Below are 22,829 nucleotides of genomic sequence, written 5' to 3'. Positions count from 1 at the left end.
ATCATGATGGTAATCCATTCATCTGCTTCATTCAGACCAAGACATGATTCTGATGCTGATAGTATAGTACATATGTCTACGACCCGTGAAGATCCAGGGTAGAATAGGTCTTCAGCAACCCATGCTTGCCGTAAAAGGCGACTATGCTTGTCGTAAGAGGCGACTAACGGGATCGGGTGGTCAGGCTCGCTGACTTAGTTGAAGCATGTCATCGATCCCAATTGCGTAGATCGTTGCTCATGATATCAATCACTGGATTGTCTGGTCCAGACTCAATTATTTACAGACTCCTGTCATATAGCTGGAATATTGCTGAGTGCAGCGTAAAACAACAAACCAACAACCAACTGATGCTGATAGTTGTGAAATCGGCATGTTTATTTTGATAGATAACAAAGACTTCTGTACAGAGTGAGAGTTACAGACGACCCTGTACACACACAACAAACAGGACACATGTATAGATGTAAATAAACAGAACATACACGTTCTTCTTCTTGTCTTAGGATCTACATGATCACACAATTAGGTCACCTGGTTGTACAGGATGGTGTCAACCATAAAAATATGATCAAAGTTTAGCAGTATCCCACAGTTTGCCCCCAATACCATAGAAATGACGCTTTTTATCACTTTAATGAAAGATCTGCCATCTTTCAAAGATGTGGAATGAACTGAAATAAAAATGTCTTCAGGTAAGGCTTTTCAGAAGATTTGCTTTTGGAAAATATAAAAACCGAGGCCTTAAGATTCGTAAATCTGACGGGTGGGAAAACTGCAAACACTTGATGTGTGACCTGACAGTAAAGAGAAAATCCTAATACATTTGGGCCCATTATACAAAGAGATCTTAGCACTAAGATCGTTTTGAGGAACACGTCCCTGACACTTAACACCATGACTCCAAATCATTGCATCAACAATCCTTGAGGTGACCAATTTTTATCAGTTTCTATGCTTTCATAGATTACTTAATTAACAAAGGATGTTGTCTTTTGGTTCAAGGACAAAATAGATCTTATGATTGTGACTGATCAACACAGATTTATGATTGCTTTTTTTAACCACAGCCTTCCACAAAGTGATCCTTGAGTTACAACTTCCAAAGTCAGTGCTAGTTATAGTCATCTTAGCGCTAAAATCACTTAGTGGAATGACATCCAGCATGGTTCCTGGTTACTGTAATAGTGCTGACCTTGTACACTGATTTGTTATCACATTGTAGATGAAGCATAAAAATACAGGTGGTAAAATACTAAATGACTCTCTAGCAACATTTTAGGATAAATACCATATGGACAGTTAGGGAGTAGGTCTTTTCTGTTCCATAAGTCACAAAAACAATTCCATAATAAAAGTGTCACATTTTCTGTCCATCTTTAAGATGCGATTCATTCATACAATTTCAAATGATGCTCACATGTCTTTGAGATCAAACTGTCCATGGCATCTGCAAGGCTGTTTCTGATTGGATGAAAGGAACTCCCAAGGTCCAATCAGATTTTATTAAGTGGTCTCAGAGTAATGTTTAAACAGGCACCTGTCATCAGTAATCACACAAAGAAGAAACTGAAGATAATTTTCCAGTTTAGAAGGATACCTGCATGATAATAAGTTCAGGTGACTCTTTTTGAGTTTTGAGTTTATTGATTTAACTGATTATTTTTCTTTCAGTCAAAAACAAAAAGGTTTGAATTTGTTATTTGACAAATTGCTTCATCCTTGATGGATTAGAAAAGCATTTAACTTATTTGACCCACCTAGCTAATTGGTTGGCAAAATATGCTTACCATAAAATAACAAGTGTGGCCTGACATTGCACATAGATCATGTTAAACCAATCTCATTAAAATCAGATCTTAGGTATCGCTACTGCCAAACAAAGATCTGAGGACATCCCATTACAGGTCACGTCTCAGCGACTTTTCATCCGACCAACCAGAGTAGCTTACCAGATCAGGTATGATGCAACCTCAAAGGGGTATTACAAAAGACAGTTACAGTCTTTAGGACTGAATCCATAGACCATCTATTAGCCATTCAAAAATGTTCTTTTGTTCAGTTTTCAAATTTTTAATCGAGAATTTATCAAAATATATTTCGAAGTGTAGTCGCCAGTTTGAAACTAGTGACGTTAGGCATGAGATAGCTGCATTCTCATTGGCTAATGTCGACTTCCTGTCAGTCAATCCATTGGTCGGTCAAAGTTTGCGAAAGGTCGGTCTGACGTGACCAGTAATGGGATGTCCTCAGATCTGTGTTTAGGGGTAGCGATAACTAAGATCTAATTTTAATGATGATAAATCAAAAGTGAACAATACATCTCAGGTGAAAGTTTGACAGCTATGGAAACAATTTTGGATACAGCCTGTTGAATCTTCTATCCATGTCCTGAGGTTGAATGATTATCCTGTGATAAGTCCTGGGCCCTTTAAGCAATGTGATACTAACAGGCATTTCTTTAGTCTTACTGGTAATGTTACCTCTGAACTGCCTAATCCCGTTCAGGTTTGTTGACAAGTATCCACTGACGTGGTCCAGACTGTCAGACAAGCCTTCAACCTCATGTAGAGGAGAGGTTGTGTTTATTGTTCAAAGCCACACTGAGCAATATTCCAGCTATGTGATGGCAGTCTGTAATAATGAAGCCTGTAGCAGGACATCCAGGGATTGATATGTACAACGATCAACGCTGTCGGGATACAACGACAATCAATCGTACCACCGAGTCTGACCACTCAATCCATTATGTCGCCTCTTACGACAGGTATAGGTTGCTAGTAGTGAGTGAGTGAGTGAGTTGGGTTTAACGCCGCTTTTAACAGTATTCCAGATATATCACGGCGTGTCAGCTTAATGTGGGAGGAAAGCCCGAAGTGATGCAGGTCTCAGACGTTTACCACTTCAGTGAAACTCATGAGCACTGGTATGGTGATGACAAACCTAGAAACAATCGGGGAGAACCGGGATCGAACCCACAATCATAGGTTTCTGGCGTGCCCAAGGGACGCAATTCTACACAGCGATTCGCGGCGCCTTAGACGTCTGGGCCACTCGTGCCCCTAGGTTGCTGGTTAATGATTCTTATCCAAGATGGGCTTAAACAAGTGCAACTACATGCATTGAAAAAAAAGATTGAAAAGGTCACGATTTTTATGAACAAAACAAAATAATGATATTTTTTACTGTAACAAATAAGATGCCAGTGCCTCAGTAACAAATTCTCAGGTTTAAGACATTGTTTAATTCATGTATTAAACTCAGAATAGTCTTCACAAATAAATAAATAATAACTTTCATACATGATTTCTTTCCCTTTTAACTCCCACAAAAAACTGCCTGAAAGAGATGAAAGAAAAACCTACCCAAGAATTAAACATGTCCACAAATCTACAGAAGATAAAACAAGATCACAGTAACATATTTTTGACAACACAATAAAGCAAAAAAAATGACACTTATACCTCTCATGTATTCCATTGGTTTTCTTGTTTTGTTTACACATCAAATGAAACAGTTGCCAGAGACAAAAGATACTTGGCTCCCAAAACGTTCCATTCACACGGATTTGAATATAAGGGTATTTATATACATGATATATTGTTTCAATTGTTGGGAACATAATTTCTGAACAGGTCATTGAAATGGACAAAATATGCAGTTTGGATAATAATGGGAACCTTTAGGTAATGAAAATAAATGGTCAAAATATTGTTTCTAAAATGACCACTTTTATTAGGATTTCTTTATGAACTGCCTATTGTTTCTCATTAGGAAGAAAAATTCAAACTTCGTGGTAACCATGGCAACAGAGTTTTGACAAGGAATGATAACTCTTACTCTAAAATCAAGATATCGATATTAACAGAATTAGTATTATAAACAAATTTTTATAGCAGATCAAAAGCTCACTAAATTGATCACTTGAAATGTTTTTTTCAAAAGCAAGTTTCAAATGACCTGCTTGATGAAGAGGAATATTCCATAAATTTCTCATTATCTTATGTTTCAAATACTAAAATTTCTTGGCTATCGGAACGCACTATCTTCAGAGAGGATGAACATAGCTTTCACACTTCAACAGGAACGATAGTTTGGTCTCTGATCAGTCAGATTTGCTTTTGGCCTCCAAGGCCTTCAACCTCTCCAGCAATGGAGGATGAGAGTAGTGCCATGTGGAGAACAGCCAATCAGAAACAGGGAAACCTAGATTGTCTTTATTGAGCTTGATGAGTGCTGATTTCAGGGCTGTGGCTCGGTGTAGGGTTTTAGCGAACGCATCTGCTTGGAACTCGAAGGTTCTGCTCAGCATTGTCATGCAGAACGATAAAACCTGGAACACAACAAATATACATACTTATATCAGCTGGAACATGAGTTTTCGCTCACAGTTATCTCCCCTGTATCCAAAATGGCGATGACTGACCATGCTTTATAAACTTTGCTTAAGTATGTAGAAAATAGGATCTGCATGTACAATCAGTGTCAATGTTGTCCAACACTTTAGACTTTGCCAACACATAGCTCTAAGACAGAAGGTATTATGTTCACTTCATGAGATCATGTGAGGTGAGGTGAAATGGGGTTTAACGTCGCATCCAAGATTATTGCACTTATATAGCGACGTGCATGCACGTGTGTGTGTTTGTGTGGCTGCTTATACTAGTCCGGACTGATGCCAATTTATAGTGCTAGCTCACTGAGATACCATGCCGCAGTTTAACATGAATACCCCACTCAGACACAGTATACTGACTCCGAGCCGACCAGTCCTTGTTTTAGCCCCTTAATGCCGAACGCCAGACAGGGTAACAACAAGTACCATCTTTTAACGTCCTTTGGTATGACGCGGCCGGGGATCGAACCCCGGACCTTCCGCCATGAGATCATGTATCAATACAACATGATACAAGAAATAAAGAAGGACTTTTAAAATGGTATTCAGAGTAGTTGCAAAATACAAGGCAACAATGCAGTTTCCCGGGCACAGCCCCTGCTCGACCATCCGTTCAATTACCGCGCTAAAGTGCGTCCCTGTCTCGCTATACCGTTACCGTGCCTCAAGCTCTGGTGACTCTCGCTACACGACCCAAAACCCATTTTCGGTCTTAGGGAAACTTGCACGTCTTTACGATTTCACACCCCTTTTCGGTCTTAGGGAAACTTACATGTCTTTACGATCCCACACCCCTTTTGGGTCTCAGGGAAACTTACACATCTTTACGATCCCACACTCCTTTTTGGTCTTAGGGAAACTTACACGTCTTTAAGATCCCACACCCCTTTTCGGTCTTAGGGAAACTGACACGTCTTTACAATCCCACACCCTTTTTCGGTCCTTAGGGTTAGCTTGCTTTGGGCAAGGGTTAGCCATAAATTCTTACCTTTTCAAGGGTTAATCCGGTTAATCTGATTGGTCGGTCTTGTTGACATAAACAATGGCGGGTGTGGTTTCAAGAAAAGATGAATGGGAGGTTGGACTGTGATGTCACACGCATGCACAATTGATTGTTTACTGAATTATGCATGTGTGTTAAGGGGGTGCTAAACAAGCACTGATTACATGTGATAGCGCTCGTGGTCCAGTGGTAGAGCGTCGGGTAATTAAAGCATTAATTAGCCAAGGCGGTGACCCGCCGAAGCGTGTCCAAGCCCCCACAGCACTAATTGGATCTGAAAAAGTGTGCCCGGTAAAGTGCACTACTCCCAAATGCAATTTAATGATGCCTAACAACCAAACACTTGACATCATTTTACTGTCCCCAAGTAGAGAAGAAACCAATCACAATGTGTGTTAATGACTTTAAGAAATACATCATATATGTCTTCCAATCAACATGCTTCATGGGAATCACATCCTTTGTCAGTAATATACAGATAGTTTAAAGAACAAATAATTTATAAAACATCAAATGAATCTTTTTGACTGTTTCTTGCATGAAAAGGAAAGTTAGTGAAGAATGCAAACAATATTCTTCAATCGAACTACTATTACGCCATATTACAACATGAAAGTTTATGTCCTCAGTCTTGATGTTGTCAATTTTTGCTAGCTCTTAAATTTCAAAAGTAGGGTCACTATCATTACTGTCATGACACTAAACAGGTTAAGTATCGTCACTCACATTAATTTGGTGACGCATTAATTTCATGATTTGCAGAAAACGACTAAATCACTGTAAATAAGTAATCAACCGCTGACATTCTCTCCACAATTTGAGGGGCGGTTGGGTAGCCTAGTGGTTAAAGCGTGAGCTCGTCACGCCGAAGACCCGGGTTTGATTCCCGACATGGGTACAATGTGTAAAGCCCATTACTGGTGTCCCCCGTCGTGATATTGCTGGAATATTGCTAAAAGCGGCGTAAAACCTCACTCACTCACTCACTCTCCACAATTTGAGAATATGCAGGTGTGCAGTTTTCTAAGGAGCTGCAATTTTGCTGTGCTGAATTGTCCCCCTTGCCCATGCCAGGATCAGGATCCCAGAGTCACTCAGACTATGACATATGATTACCATGCTTATTCTTATAGATTTCATTGAAGTGATAAACAAAGTTGTGATTGAAGAGTCCTGCATTTTGCTGATCTGGTTGATTTCACCAGAGTTACCTGGACTCACAGATTACAGACCTCACTATAAGACAAGTGTATTACCTCATTATAAGGAGAGAAGATGAACTGGAAGATGATGAACAGTCCGATGAGCTTGGGTTGTGTGTTGAAGCCGAACGCAAGGAACAGGTCCTTTCGGTTGATGAGCATGGCAAACACCATGAAACACAGGAACATGTTCACCTGCAACCATGGCAACCCCAAACACATTGCATTTAACAGATACAGTGATGTTGGCACAACAGCGTTAGGAACAGGACAAACTTATACAATGTTTCTCACAGGATATTTACAACATGTTAGGAACATGTACGTGGAAGTTTTGTTTTCAAGATGATCAATACTTTTTATTTTCCCTTGCAAAATATCTGGTTATGTAAGTGCAATATATGATCAGTCATATAGCCAAAACATAGCTAAGTGCAATGTATGACCAGTTATATAGCCAAAACATAGCTAAGTGCAATGTATGACCAGTTATATAGCCATGATTTAGCTAAGTGCAATGTATGACCAGTCACATAGACAAAACATAGCTAAGTGCAATGTATGATCAGTAAAATAGCCAAAACATAGCAAACTGCAATGTATGACCAGTTATGTAGCCTTGATATAGCTAAGTGCAATGTATCACCAGTTATAAAGCCAAAACATAGCTAAGTGCAATGTATGACCAGTCATGTAGCCAAAACATAGCTAAGTGCAATGTATGACCAGTTATGAAGCCATGATATAGCTAAGTGCAATGTATCACCAGTTATAAAGCCAAAACATAGCTAAGTGCAATGTATGACCAGTCATATAGTCAAAACATAGCTAACTGCAATGAATGACCAGTTATATAGCCATGACATAGCTAAGTGCAATGTATGACCAGTCATATAGACAAAACATAGCTAAGTGCAATGTATGACCAGTAAAATAGCCATAACATAGCTAACTGCAATGTATGACCAGTTATGAAGCCATGATTTAGCTTAGTGCAATGTATGACCAGTCATATAGACAAAACATAGCTAAGTGCAATGTATGACCAGACATATAGCCAAAACATAGCTAAGTGCAATGTATGACCAGTTAAATAGCCATGATTTAGCTTAGTGCTATGTATGATCAGTCATATAGACAAAACATAGCTAAGTGCAATGTATGACCAGTAAAATAGCCATAACATAGCTAAGTGCAATGTATGACCAGTTATATAGACAAAACATAGCTTAGTGCAATATATGACCAGTCATAAAGGCAAAACATGGCTAAGTGCAATGTATGACCAGTTATATAGCCATGATATAGCTTAGTGCAATGTATGACCAGTTACATAGCCAAAACATAGCTAAGTGCAATGTATGACCAGTCAAATAGCCATAACATAGCTAAGTGCAATGTATGACCAGTTATATAGCCATGATATAGCTAAGTGCAATGTATGACCAGTTATATAGACAAATCATAGCTAAGTGCAATGTTTGTCCAGTCATATAGCCAAAACATAGCTAAGTGCAATGTATGACCAGTAAAATAGCCATAACATAGCTAAGTGCAATGTATGACCAGTCATACAGCCAAATTATAGCTAAGTGCAATGTATGACTAGTCATATAGTCATGACATAGCTTAGTGCAATGTATGACCAGTAAAATAGCCATATCATGGCTAAGTGCAATGTATGACCAGTTATAAAGCCAAAACATAGCTAAGTGCAATGTATGACCAGTTATATAGCCATGATATAGCTAAGTGCAATGTATGACCAATCATATAGCCAAAACATAACTAAGTGCAATGTATGACCATTTATATAGCCATGACATTTCTAAGTGCAATGTATGACCAGTCATATAGCCATGACATAGCTAAGTGCAATGTATGACCAGTTATATTGCCACAACATAGCTAAGTGCAAGGTATGATCAGTTATATAGCCATGACATAGCTAAGTGCAATGTATGACCAGTTATATTGCCACAACATAGCTAAGTGCAATGTATGACCAGTCATATAGCCATGACATAGCTAAGTGCAATGTATGACCAGTCATATAGCCATGACATAGCTAAGTGCAATGTATGACCAGTTATATTGCCACAACATGGCTAAGTGCAAGGTATGATCAGGTCTGTAGTGATATGCTTCACATTAGACAGCCAGCACAGACACTGGACACATCTATGACCTACCTGTGAAATGATGAGATTTTTTAGGTTATGGCTGAGTTTCCAGTGGCCCAGTTCATGAGAAAGGACAGCTAACACTTCCTCATCATTACAGCCCTGCTTCCTCTTCTCCTTCTTCTCTGTCTCCTCCTCTTTCTTCTCATTCTCCTCATCCGATTCCTCCTTGGTCTGGCAACACAAGAGGTACACAGTGGAAAAATAAAGCACTATCCAGATGCACACAGTGTAAATACAAGGCATAATACCAGATGTGCACAGTGTAAATACAAGGCACCAGATGTGCACAGTGTAAATACAAGGCACCAGATGTGCACAGTGTAAATACAAGGCATAATACCAGATGCACACAGTGTAAATACAAGGCACCAGATGTGCACAGTGTAAATACAAGGCACCAGATGTGCACAGTGTAAATACAAGGCATAATACCAGATGCACACAGTGTAAATACAAGGCATCAGATGTACACAGTGTAAATACAAGGCATCAGATGTACACAGTGTAAATACAAGGCATCAGATGCACACAGTGTAAATACAAGGCATCAGATGCACAGAGTGTAAATACAAGGCATCAGATGCACACAGTGTAAATACAAGGCATCAAAATGTACACAGTGTAAATACAAGGCATCAGATGCAATCAGTGTAAATACAAGGCACCAGATGCACACAGTGTAAATACAAGGCATCAGATGCACACAGTGTAAATACAAGGCATCAAAATGCACACAGTGTAAATACAAGGCATCAGATGCACACAGTGTAAATACAAGGCACCAGATGCACACAGTGTAAATACAAGGCATCAGATGCACACAGTGTAAATACAAGGCATCAAAATGCACACAGTGTAAATACAAGGCATCAAAATGCACACAGTGTAAATACAAGGCATCAGATGCACACAGTGTAAATACAAGGCATCAGATGCACACAGTGTAAATACAAGGCATAAGATGCACACAGTGTAAATACAAGGCATCAGATGCACACAGTGTAAATACAAGGCATCACATGTACACAGTGTAAATACAAGGCATCAAAATGCACACAGTGTAAATACAAGGCATCAAAATGCACACAGTGTAAATACAAGGCATCAAAATGCATACAGTGTAAATACAAGGCATCAAAATGCACACAGTGTAAATACAAGGCATCAAAATGCACACAGTGTAAATACAAGGCATCAAAATGCACACAGTGTAAATACAAGGCATCACATGTACACAGTGTAAATACAAGGCATCAAAATGCACACAGTGTAAATACAAGGCGTCAAAATGCACACAGTGTAAATACAAGGCATCAAAATGCACACAGTGTACATGCACGGAAGAAAACTACAAGATCCTTCTTCCTCATAAACTCCCTCACCTCAGCATCCCCTGCAGCTGCCTCTTCCGCCTTCTTCCTCTCTTCCTCTTTTTTCTCTTCCTCCTTCTTCCTCTCTTCCTCCGACTTGTAACCCTCCAGGAGGGTGTCGAACAACACAATTCGCTTGTTCTTGAAGAATCCATAGAAGTAGGCATTGCTGTGAGAGGAACGCTTGGAACCTGCAAGATTATACAGATGGCTCCAGATAAATCTTTAGTCTTTGAGTATTTACTCGGAGACTATGCTTGTCGTAAGAGGCGACTAACGGGATCGGGTGGTCAGACTCGCTGACTTGGTTGATGCATGTCATCGACCCCAACTGTGTGGATCGATGCTCATGATATTAATCACTGGATTGTCTGGTCCAGACTAGATTATTTACAGACCGCCATCATATGGCTGGAATATTGCTGAGTGTGGTGTTAAACAACAAACCAACCAAGTATTTACTGACATGCATCATTGCAGTTGAGTTTAACACCGTTTTGAACAGTGTTCTAGTTATATCACGGTGTTTCAGCTTAATGTGGGAGGAAAGTCCAAAAAGTTTAGATGTTTACCACTTTGGAGAAACCAATGAGCATGGGTATGGTGCTGACAAGCCAAGAAAGACAATCAGGGTGCATCTAGGATTCGAACTCACAATTACAGGTTTCAGGGCAGACAAGGGATGTGAATGGCAGTGCCTTAGGCTACATACTTTCAACAACAATGGGAGACATACCTTATAACAGAGGGACATACTTTATAACAGAGAGACATACCTTCACCAACATAGAGACATACCTTCACCAACATAGAGAGACATACCTTCAACAACATAGAGACATACCTTCAACAACATAGAGACATACCTTCACCAACATAGAGAGACATACCTTCAACAACATAGAGAGACATACCTTCAACAACATAGAGACATACCTTCACCAACATAGAGAGACATACCTTCAACAACATAGAGACATACCTTAAACAACATAGAGAGACATACCTTCACCAACATAGAGAGACATACCTTCAACAATATAGAGACATACCTTCACCAACATAAAGACATACCTTCACCAACATAGAGACATACCTTCAACAACATAGAGACAAACCTTCACCAACATAGAGAGACATACCTTCACCAACATGGAGACATACCTTCAACAACATAGAGACATACCTTCAACAACATAGAGAGACATACCTTCAACAACATAGAGAGACATACCTTCACCAACATAGAGAGACATACCTTCAACAACATAGAGAGACATACCTTCAACAACATAGAGAGACATACCTTCAACAACATAGAGAGACATACCTTCAACAATATAGAGAGACATACCTTCAACAACATAGAGACATACCTTCAACAACATAGAGACATACCTTCAACAACATAGAGAGACATACCTTCAACAACATAGAGAGACATACCTTCAACAACATAGAGACATACCTTCAACAATATAGAGAGACATACCTTCACCAACATAGAGACATACCTTCACCAACATAGAGAGACATACCTTCAACAACATAGAGAGACATACCTTCACCAACATAGAGAGACATACCTTCAACAACATAGAGACAAACCTTCACCAACATAGAGAGACATACCTTCAACAATATAGAGAGACATACCTTCAACAACATAGAGAGACATACCTTCAACAACATAGAGAGACATACCTTCAACAACATAGAGAGACATACCTTCATCAACATAGAGAGACATACCTTCACCAACATGGAGACATACCTTCACCAACATAGAGAGACATACCTTCACCAATATGGAGACATACCTTCACCAATATGGAGACATACCTTCACCAACATAGAGACACATACCTTCACCAACATAGAGAGACATACCTTCACCAATATGGAGAGACATACCTTCACCAATAGAGACATACCTTCACCAACATAGAGAGACATTCCTTCACCAACATAGAGAGACATACCTTCACCAACATAGAGAGACATACCTTCACCAACATAGAGACATACCTTCACCAACATAGAGAGACATACCTTCAACAACATAGAGACACATACCTTCACCAACATAGAGAGACATACCTTCACCAATAGAGAGACATACCTTCACCAATAGAGAGACATACCTTCACCAACATAGAGAGACATACCTTCAACAACATAGAGACACATACCTTCACCAACATAGAGAGACATACCTTCACCAATAGAGAGACATACCTTCACCAATAGAGAGACATACCTTCACCAACATAGAGAGACATACCTTCACCAACATAGAGAGACATACCTTCACCAACATAGAGAGACATACCTTCACCAACATAGAGAGACATACCTTCACCAACATAGAGAGACATACCTTCAACAATATAGAGACATACCTTCACCAACATAGAGAGACATACCTTCACCAACATAGAGACATACCTTCAACAACATAGAGAGACATACCTTCACCAACATAGAGAGACATACCTTCAACAACATAGAGAGACATACCTTCAACAATATAGAGAGACATACCTTCAACAACATAGAGACATACCTTCAACAACATAGAGAGACATACCTTCAACAACATAGAGAGACATACCTTCAACAATATAGAGAGACATACCTTCAACAACATAGAGACATACCTTCATCAACATAGAGAGACATACCTTCACCAACATAGAGACATACCTTCACCAATAGAGAGACATACCTTCACCAACATAGAGAGACATACCTTCACCAATATGGAGAGACATACCTTCAACAACATAGAGAGACATACCTTCACCAATATGGAGACTTACCTTCAACAACATAGAGCTTCTTGAGAGGGAAAGAGATGCTGTCGGCCAATTTCTCGATCTGATCCCGCAGTGGCCCGTCAGGGAGGGGGGTAAACTTGTCAAATAGCGGCGCGATATAGTCAGCATAGATGGTGATAAGCATCTGAAACACAAAAAACACATGGAGTGGTATTAAACCAACAGATTTCTGTGATGGGACTTGAACCATGGACATTCTGACCTGAGGTCAGAGGCGCCTTTTTTCACCTTGTCCACATGTCCAAACAGGGTCGATCGGGTAGCCTAGTGGTTAAAGCGTGCGCTCGTCACGCCGAAGGCCCAGGTTCGATTCCCAACATGGGTACAGTGTGTGAAGCCTATTTCTGGTGTCACCCGCCGTGATATTGCTGGAATATTGCTAAAAGCGGCGTAAAACCATACTCACTCACCCACTCACTCACATGTCCAAACAGGTGTTTGCATGCTGACAGAGTAAGGATGTCATCTGTGGGATGACCGGGTGCCCTGCTTCACTTCCATCAACAGTCTCCCATTCTCAGCTCTAGGACAGCACCTTATAACACATTCTCAATCATCCAGCTTTTCGTATCTTATTCTATTTTAAAAAATACCCTGGACCCATTCGCCATCATACTAGGGCTGGGAAGGGTAACACGGGTATTCAGGTTGAGTGGGTACTGAGCAGAACCTGGGTACCCACAGGACTACCCAGACCCGTGGTTAGTCACGTGATATATTGTTTAATGACAAGAGTGAGTGAGTGAGTGAGTGAGTGAGTGAGTGAGTGAGAGAGACACCAGAAATGGGCTTCACACATTGTACCCATGTCGGGAATCGAACGAGGGTCCTCGCTGTGACGAGCGAATGCTTTAACCAATAGGCTACCCAACCGCCCCTTAATGACAAGAATTTACTATAACTTCATGGTTACACTACAAGTGACTAATGATCACATTTCGTTCTGAATATGCCCTCTTAAACAAAAAGCTACATAGAAATTCATTCACAAATGATGTTTCTCTTCAAAATTGATTGACGAAATGGCAGAAAAGCAGGATTTTTTTCACACATTGTTATCTCCCTTGTATCCATGGCTACAAAATGGCGGCGACTCTAAATCAGATCTGCATGTACAATCAGTGTCAATCACTTTGGTTTCCAATATATTCCCATAGAATTTTTTTGGTCAATACACAGCCCTACTTCTGAATGCGAGTTCAGCATACAGCTACCCGGGTACATCTAAACATGTGGCATCTCATGAACGAGCCCATGATGCTTTAACCAAGGGGAAGGGAGGGAAGTCAAAATGCTGTCAGACATTCCCACTCGTACTGAAGACGGTGTGCAACAAGTACTGGAGACATCGCTGATTATTTCAAGAGAAAGAGGGCATAGCCAGCCATTATGTGTGTTAGGGACTGACCAGTTGATACTCTGGTGGGGCCTGGGATTTTGAGTCAAGAATAGATATGTTTTCAGATACAGAAAGAAAACCAGATATCATACTCTCAAACCAAATGTTTTTAAAAATTATTTGAGAGTATATTGACTAATGACAAGAAACCTTTGTATTCTCTGCAGGACCGCAAAGTTATTAATAGAATGTGTATCATTGGTCATTTTAAAGTGCACAGACTCAAAACATTACAGGGTTATCACGGTTGCCCAGAGGTAAAGAGCTATGCAGTAACCTGCAGTCAATATTTGCAACAGCAAGGTCTTATACTGGACTGACTGACCAGTGAGACGATGAGGGTGAAGAGCCAGGCATAGATGAAGAAGTAGTCTCCGCCAGCTTTGATGATGTAGACGAGGGAGGCGGTGATGGGCAGAGTGATCAACTGCATCACTACAAACTTCTTGGCCTGATCCTTGAAGAAGAAACCCAGAGTCTGAAACAGAAAAAGACTGAATTAGGTCTAACTACGATTAATTTGTTTGTTGGTTGGTTTACAGATTTGCCTACATGAAAAATAGCAACATGTAACTAAAATGACTCTCTGAAAAATATTTTGATACCAACTCTAATGGAATAAAAAACATAAATTTATATAAGATAAGTTTCTCAATTAGTCAGTGTTGAGTGAGTGGGTGAGTGAGTATGGTTATACACCCCTTTCAGCAATATTCCAACAATATCAAGGCGAGGGACACCAGAAATGGGCTTCACACACTGTACCCATGTGGGGAATCGAACCCGGGTCTTCGGCGTGACGAGTGAATGCTTAAACCACTAGGCTACCCCACTGTCTCTAGTCAGTGTTGAAGAAAAGGAATCATTGTGAACTACAAAATAAAATGTTTGAAGTGATGTGGACCTGTATGAATTTAATCTTTTTAATAGGTCATATTCGGTTGCGCGTTCATGTGCATCAAAAGTACAGTTAAGGGGAAATAAATTCAGTGAAATTCACAAAGTTATTTGAGATATGTTCACTTGGTGACACCTTCTTTCTGATCACCGACATTGTAAGAACAAAACAAAATTCTGTAAACCAACATAAACAAATTAATTGGCTTAGCCTGAATTAAGCATAAGTGAGTGAGTGAGTGAGTGAGTATGGTTTTACGCCGCTTTTAGCAATATTCCAGCAATATCACGGCGGGGGTCACCAGAAATGGGCTTCACACATTGTATCCATGTCGGGAATCGAACCTGGGTCTTCGGCGTGACGAGCGAACGCTTTAACCACTAGGTACCCGACTGCCCTGAATTAAGTATGAGGCTATCAAGGTTGATGTGTGACATGTGCCGTGTATGACATTCACACATTACCTGCACTAATTAGCATTAATTGATGGACATTTGCTTACCTGTTTGTTGAAGCCATGCTTTTCTTCAACAACAAATGTACTGTACAAGCTCCATGGTAGAGAGGTGAAGGTCGAATACAGCATCCAAATGATGGTGAACACCACTGACTGTAGGATCTGAAGTACAGAACACATAGGATGGTGAACACAATGACTGTAGGATCTGAAGTACAGAATTCATAGGATGGTGAACACAATGACTGTAGGATCTGAAGTACAGAATTCATAGGATGGTGAACACAATGACTGTAGGATCTGAAGTACAGAATTCATAGGATGGTGAACACAATGACTGTAGGATCTGAAGTACAGAATTCATAGGATGGTGAACACACTGACTGTAGGATCTGAAGTACAGAACACAAAGGATGGTGAACATCACTGATTGAAGCATCTGAAGTACAGAATTCATAGGATGGTGAACACAATGACTGTAGGATCTGAAGTACAGAATTCATAGCATGGTGAACACATTGACTGTAGGATCTGAAGTACAGAATTCATGGGATGGTGAACACACTGACTGTAGCATCTGAAATACACAGGATTGTCAACACCACTGACTGTAGGATCTGAAGTACAGAATTCATGGTATGGTGAACACAATGACTGTAGGATCTGAAGTACAGAATTCATGGGATGGTGAACACAATGACTGTAGGATCTGAAGTACAGAATTCATGGGATGGTAAACACCATTGACTGTAGGATCTGAAGTACAGAATTCATGGGATGGTGAACACACTGACTGTAGGATCTGAAGTACAGAATTCATGGGATGGTGAACACAATGACTGTAGGACCTGAAGTACAGAATTCATGGGATGGTGAACACACTGACTGTAGGATCTGAAGTACAGAATTCATGGGATGGTGAACACATTGACTGTAGGACCTGAAGTACAGAATTCATGGGATGGTGAACACACTGACTGTAGGATCTGAAGTACAGAATTCATGGGATGGTGAACACAATGACTGTAGGATCTGAAGTACAGAATTCATGGGATGGTGAACACATTGACTGTAGGATCTGAAGTACAGAATTCATAGGATGGTGAACACACTGACTGTAGGATCTGAAGTACAGAACACATACGATGGTGAACACCATTGACAGTCGGACCTGAAATACACAGGATTGTCAACACCACTGACTGAAGGATCTGAAATACATAGTATGGTGAACACACTGACTGTAGGATATGAAGTACAGAATTCATGGGATGGTGAACACATTGACTGTAGGATCTGAAGTACAGAATTCATGGGATGGTGAACACACTGACTGTAGGATCTGAAGAACAGAACACATACGATGGTGAACACCATTGACAGTCGGACCTGAAATACACAGGATTGTCAACACCACTGACTGAAGGATCTGAAATACATAGCACGGTGAAAACAATGACTGTAGGATCTGAAATACATAGGATGGTGAAGACACTGACTGTAGCATCTGAATTACGTAGGATGGTGAACACAATGATGGTAGGACCTGAGATACACAGGAAGGTGAACACACTGACTGTAGGATCTGAATTTCGTAGGATGGTGAACACACTGACTGTAGGATCTGAAGTACAGAATACATAGCATGGTGAACACAATGACTGTAGGATCTGAAATACATAGGATGGTGAAGAGACTGATGGTAGCATCTGAATTACGTAGGATGGTGAACACAATGACTGTAGGACCTGAGATACACAGGAAGGTGAACACACTGACTGTAGGATCTGAAGTACAGAATACATAGCATGGTGAACACAATGGCTGTGGGACCTGAATTATGTCGGATGGTGAACACACTGACTGTAGCATCTGAAATACGTAGGATGGTGAACACACTGACAGTAGAAGCTGATTAATCTAAAATGTATCAGTAAATCCTCTTACCTCGTAGTCTGCTCCATATCCGTGTCTGGCCATCATCCCTCCTGCTAATGACCACACGAAGGGCATCCCCCCAAACACCAGGATCAACTACAACAAGGAAAACACTGCATAAGTCAAGTATTCTCCATCTTTTCCATCTTTCCGGTACTTCACAATCCCAACCTGAGCATGAAGCGGTTGGTCCTGCAGGAATGATGGGACATGAGAAGCCAGACTCAAAACTTACTGTGACTCAATCTGTGAGTACATGTCTGACACAAAGATGGAGGACTCTAAACTTACTGTGACTCAATCTGTCAGTACATGTCTGACACAAAGATGGAGGACTCTAGACTTACTGTGACTCAATCTGTGAGTACACGTCTGACACAAAGATGGAGGACTCTAGACTTACTGTGACTCAATCTGTGAGTACACGTCTGACACAAAGATGGAGGACTCTAACCTTACTGTGACTCAATCTGTGAGTACACGTCTGACACAAAGATGGAGGACTCTAGACTTACTGTGACTCAATCTGTGAGTACATGTCTGACACAAAGATGGAGGACTCTAGACTTACTGTGACTCAATCTGTGAGTACACGTCTGACACAAAGATGGAGGACTCTAAACTAACTGTGACTCAATCTGTCAGTACACATCTGACACAAAGATGGAGGACTCTAAACTTACTGTGACTCAATCTGTGAGTACACGTCTGACACAAAGATGGAGGACTCTAGACTTACTGTGACTCAATCTGTGAGTACACGTCTGACACAAAGATGGAGGACTCTAGACTTACTGTGACTCAATCTGTGAGTACACGTCTGACTCAAAGATGGAGGACTCTAGACTTACTGTGACTCAATCTGTGAGTACATGTCTGACACAAAGATGGAGGACTCTAAACTTACTGTGACTCAATCTGTGAGTACACGTCTGACACAAAGATGGAGGACTCTAAACTTACTGTGACTCAACCTGTGAGTACACGTCTGACACAAAGATGGAGGACTCTAAACTTACTGTGACTAAATCTGTGAGTACACGTCTGACACAAAGATGGAGGACTCTAGACTTACTGTGACTCAATCTGTGAGTACACGTCTGACACAAAGATGGAGGACTCTAGACTTACTGTGACTCAATCTGTGAGTACATGTCTGACACAAAGATGGAGGACTCTAAACTAACTTTGACTCAATCTGTCAGTACACATCTGACACAAAGATGGAGGACTCTAGACTTACTGTGACTCAATCTGTGAGTACATGTCTGACACAAAGATGGAGGACTCTAAAGTAACTTTGACTCAATCTGTCAGTACACATCTGACACAAAGATGGAGGACTCTAGACTTAATGTGACTCAATCTGTTAGTATACGTCTGACCCAAAAATGGAGGACTCTAGACTTAATGTGACTCAATCTGTTAGTACAAGTCTGACCCAAAGATGGAAGACTCTAGACTTACTGTTGACTCAATCTGAGAGTACACGCCTGACACAAAGATGGAGGACTCTAGACTTACTGTTGACTCAATCTGAGAGTACACGTCTGACACAAAGATGGAGGACTCTAAACTAACTGTGACTCAATCTGTGAGTACACGTCTGACACAAAGATGGAGGACTCTAAACTTACTGTGACTCAATCTGTCAGTACACGTCTGACACAAGATGGAGGACTCTAAACTAACTGTGACTCAATCTGTGAGTACACGTCTGACACAAAGATGGAGGACTCTAAACTAACTGTGACTTAATCTGTGAGTACACGTCTGACACAAAGATGGAGGACTCTAGACTTACTGTGACTCAATCTGTGAGTACATGTCTGACCCAAAGGTGGAGGACTCTAAACTAACTTTGACTCAATCTGTCAGTACACATCTGACACAAAGATGGAGGACTCTAGACTTACTGTTGACTCAATCTGAGAGTACACGCCTGACACAAAGATGGAGCACTCTAGAATTACTGTTGACTCAATCTGAGAGTACACGCCTGACACAAAGATGGAGGACTCTAAACTAACTTTGACTCAATCTGTGAGTACACGTCTGACACAAAGATGGAGGACTCTAAACTTACTGTGACTTAATCTGTGAGTACACGTCTGACACAAAGATGGAGGACTCTAGACTTACTGTGACTCAATCTGTGAGTACATGTCTGACCCAAAGGTGGAGGACTCTAAACTAACTTTGACTCAATCTGTCAGTACACATCTGACACAAAGATGGAGGACTCTAGACTTACTGTTGACTCAATCTGAGAGTACACGCCTGACACAAAGATGGAGCACTCTAGACTTACTGTTGACTCAATCTGAGAGTACACGCCTGACACAAAGATGGAGGACTCTAGACTTACTGTTGACTCAATCTGAGAGTACACGTCTGACACAAAGATGGAGGACTCTAGACTTACTGTTGACTCAATCAGAGAGTACACGTCTGACACAAAGATGGAGCACTCTAGACTTACTGTTGACTCAATCTGAGAGTACACGTCTGACACAAAGATGGAAGACTCTAGACTTACTGTTGACTCAATCTGAGAGTACACGTCATGATAGAAGCTGAAGTTGCTCTTGTCCAGCTGATATACCCGAGCTTTCTCAAATGTCTCGACATCTAGCACATTTTCCAAAGCACTTGGCACCTTTGTGGCTGTCTTGTAGACATTCCTCTGAAAATAACATAATATTTGACTTACGAATAGGTGACGTGAAATGGGAACTAATAGCTTGTCCAAGATTATTGCTTTTATGTCGTGAGTACCACCTTTCAACGTCTTTTGGTATGACGCAGTCAAGGGATTGATCCACTGACCTGACCATACGCTAAGTGAGTGAATGAGTGAGTATTGTTTTACACCGTTTTTAGCAATATTCCAGCAATATCATAGCAGGGGACAACAGAATTGGGCTTCACATATTGTACCCATGTCGGGAATTGAACCGAGGATTGACGTGACGAGCTAACATTTTAACCACTAGGCTACCCGACCACCCCCCATACGCTGAGATGCAGAAAGGTCTGAAGGAGTTTAGTTGTGTTGCTGGAATTATCCTGTTTGTCTTTTGGTTGGTTTAGCTTCTTTACTGAAAAGATCCATCTCAAAAGAGTTATGTAGCTCACCTAGCATGAATATACCAATCATAAACATGACACACCCAGATGCCATGATTTATCCCATTGAATTTAATATTTACATTAATATTTTGATTAATTTTTTAAAATAAATTACCATGATGACAACAAACTGTGCAAAATATATCCACCTTCAGTGATGCCTCTGGACATGATATCCAAGTAAGTATGCACATGGAAATTCCAAGTCAAGGGGGTTTATCATGCATAAAAGACCTGTCATTTGTCTTGTAGTAGTCTTAGGACTGTATCATATTCTGGTGCCCCCTCCATTTAATGTATCATTTTTTTAGGAATAACAAATTTTGGTGACTCCACTCCCACCATCCCCTAATCCACCCATCTCGCCCACCCGTCTTTCCGCTATATTGAATGATCAGTTAGTTACTGCAGACAGTTGATTCAGTCTGTCAGGCCGAATGGCCCATAAAGTATAGAACGTAGTACTAGACCTAAGTAAATCATAAATAGTCAGTGATTTTGTGATACATAGTTACCGAAAACACATGTCTGAGAAGCTGGCTACAGATTTTACCTCTAATCACATGGATGTTTGGAAAAATTGCGACCAGTCATTAATAAATCGACGATCTTTATGCTCATAACAACCAGTCTGACATTTATTTTTAGGTATCTTTTCGAAATCAATATATATATCATGAAAGTTCTATACGAAGGGAAATCAATGGAGAACCTGACGGGGAAGTACATGCCTCTGGGATACCTGATTCTCCACATCCGACGAAACAGGAAATGTTTAACATTATGTTATGTATTGATAACTACCGGTAACCAGCTGCTATCCAACATTGATCATATAATGATGAGTTTGTTAGATTATGCGATAACACAAGAGATTCCAAGATGAACACTAGCAAAGAGGTGATTTACGCGTGAATAGATATTTCCTCAAACAAACATGATATTGATCATGTTGATTAAAGATGTTCAATCCTTTGTAAAGACGCAGTGAAGCGCCTGTAAAAGACAGGCGCACGCACTGGTATCCGGCATGCGTTCATTTTTTCCGCGGCACATGTTTTGTGTTTCTGTTTTGATTTACAAAGTATAAAATGTATTTTACCTGTCGAGATGAAAGATATGTTTCCCATAGGTAAACAAGCCACAGGAAACAAACAACTGATTGAAATATGAGCGTCTCGTTCAGTTCCATGATTAGTCAACAGATATGGAAACATACATGAGAGTTGTCTGCCCATAAGGGAGACAATTTATAGACCTGACTTCTTTTGATTACCACTAAAATGTTTGCTTAACTGTTTTCAGGATCTCAATATTAGTTCTTATATTATATTTATATATCAGGTATATTAGGTATATTATGTATAGCCTCTGCGATTCTGGATGATAGATTATTTAAATTGGTGTTAAAGAAAAATAGGCAGCGAAATGAATAAGAAAGAGGAAAGAAAAAAATAATGAATAATGTAAATCTAGATTCTGATCTAAATCCACTGATCATTAAACATCTAAATGATTGACATTAAAAAATAAAATTTTGCAAGAGTGTTTGTCCGATTCAACAACCTAAAACTACAATAATCGTGAGTCAGATACAAATTGTACGAAATATGATACAATACTAAATGAAGTACTCTCTGATCACTGATCACTGATCTGATCTGATTTGATTGACCCACAAATAACAAATGATATTAAAACGTTACTAGGCTGAAAACAAGCGCCGAAACACTGCAAACGTAAGGTTGGTTGGTTTGGAGTTTAACGCCGCACTCAGCAATATTCCAGCTATATGACGGCAGTCTGTAAATAACCGAGTCTGGACCAGACAATCAAGTGATTAATATCATGAGCATCGATCCACGCAATTGGGATCGATGACATGCATGAACCAAGTCAGCGAGCCTGACCACCCGATCCCGTTAGTCGCCTTTTACGGCAAGCATAGTCGCCTTTTACGGCAAGCATGGGTTGCTGAAGACGTCTTCTACCCGGATCTTCACGGGTC

General features: G+C 40.4%; 1 protein-coding gene across 1 annotated transcript; it reads right to left on the bottom strand.

The window, feature by feature from the left end:
* Nucleotides 1-354: 354 nt before the first annotated feature.
* Nucleotides 355-22,057, bottom strand: LOC124139037 (CAAX prenyl protease 1 homolog). The gene is made up of 10 exons (XM_048383880.1): nt 21,924-22,057; nt 20,229-20,375; nt 17,699-17,785; nt 15,797-15,913; nt 14,722-14,874; nt 12,980-13,121; nt 10,170-10,348; nt 8,794-8,958; nt 6,656-6,796; nt 355-4,333 (listed from the first exon to the last, which is right to left on the bottom strand). The coding sequence occupies exons 1-10, from the start codon at nt 22,011-22,013 to the stop codon at nt 4,106-4,108; spliced, it is 1,449 nt and encodes a 482-aa protein (XP_048239837.1). The 5' UTR covers nt 22,014-22,057; the 3' UTR covers nt 355-4,105.
* Nucleotides 22,058-22,829: the final 772 nt, after the last annotated feature.

The sequence above is a fragment of the Haliotis rufescens genome, unplaced genomic scaffold, assembly GCF_023055435.1.
Source record: "Haliotis rufescens isolate VD_foot unplaced genomic scaffold, xgHalRufe1.0.p SCAF_5, whole genome shotgun sequence".
NCBI lineage: Eukaryota > Metazoa > Mollusca > Gastropoda > Lepetellida > Haliotidae > Haliotis > Haliotis rufescens.
This window is presented reverse-complemented; position numbering and strand designations above follow the sequence as displayed.

What these genes read in the sequence shown, in the direction of transcription:
- LOC124139037 (XM_048383880.1), bottom strand. Translation starts at nt 22,013, where the DNA reads ATGGAACTGAACGAGACGCTCATATTTCAATCAGTTGTTTGTTTCCTG. An exon ending in GATATGGAGCAGACTACGAG is followed by an intron (nt 15,914 to 17,698) that starts GTAAGAGGATTT and finishes TCTGTACTTCAG; the next exon opens with ATCCTACAGTCAGTGGTGTT. An exon ending in TCTTCTCTCCTTATAATGAG is followed by an intron (nt 4,334 to 6,655) that starts GTAATACACTTG and finishes GTTGTGTTCCAG; the next exon opens with GTTTTATCGTTCTGCATGAC.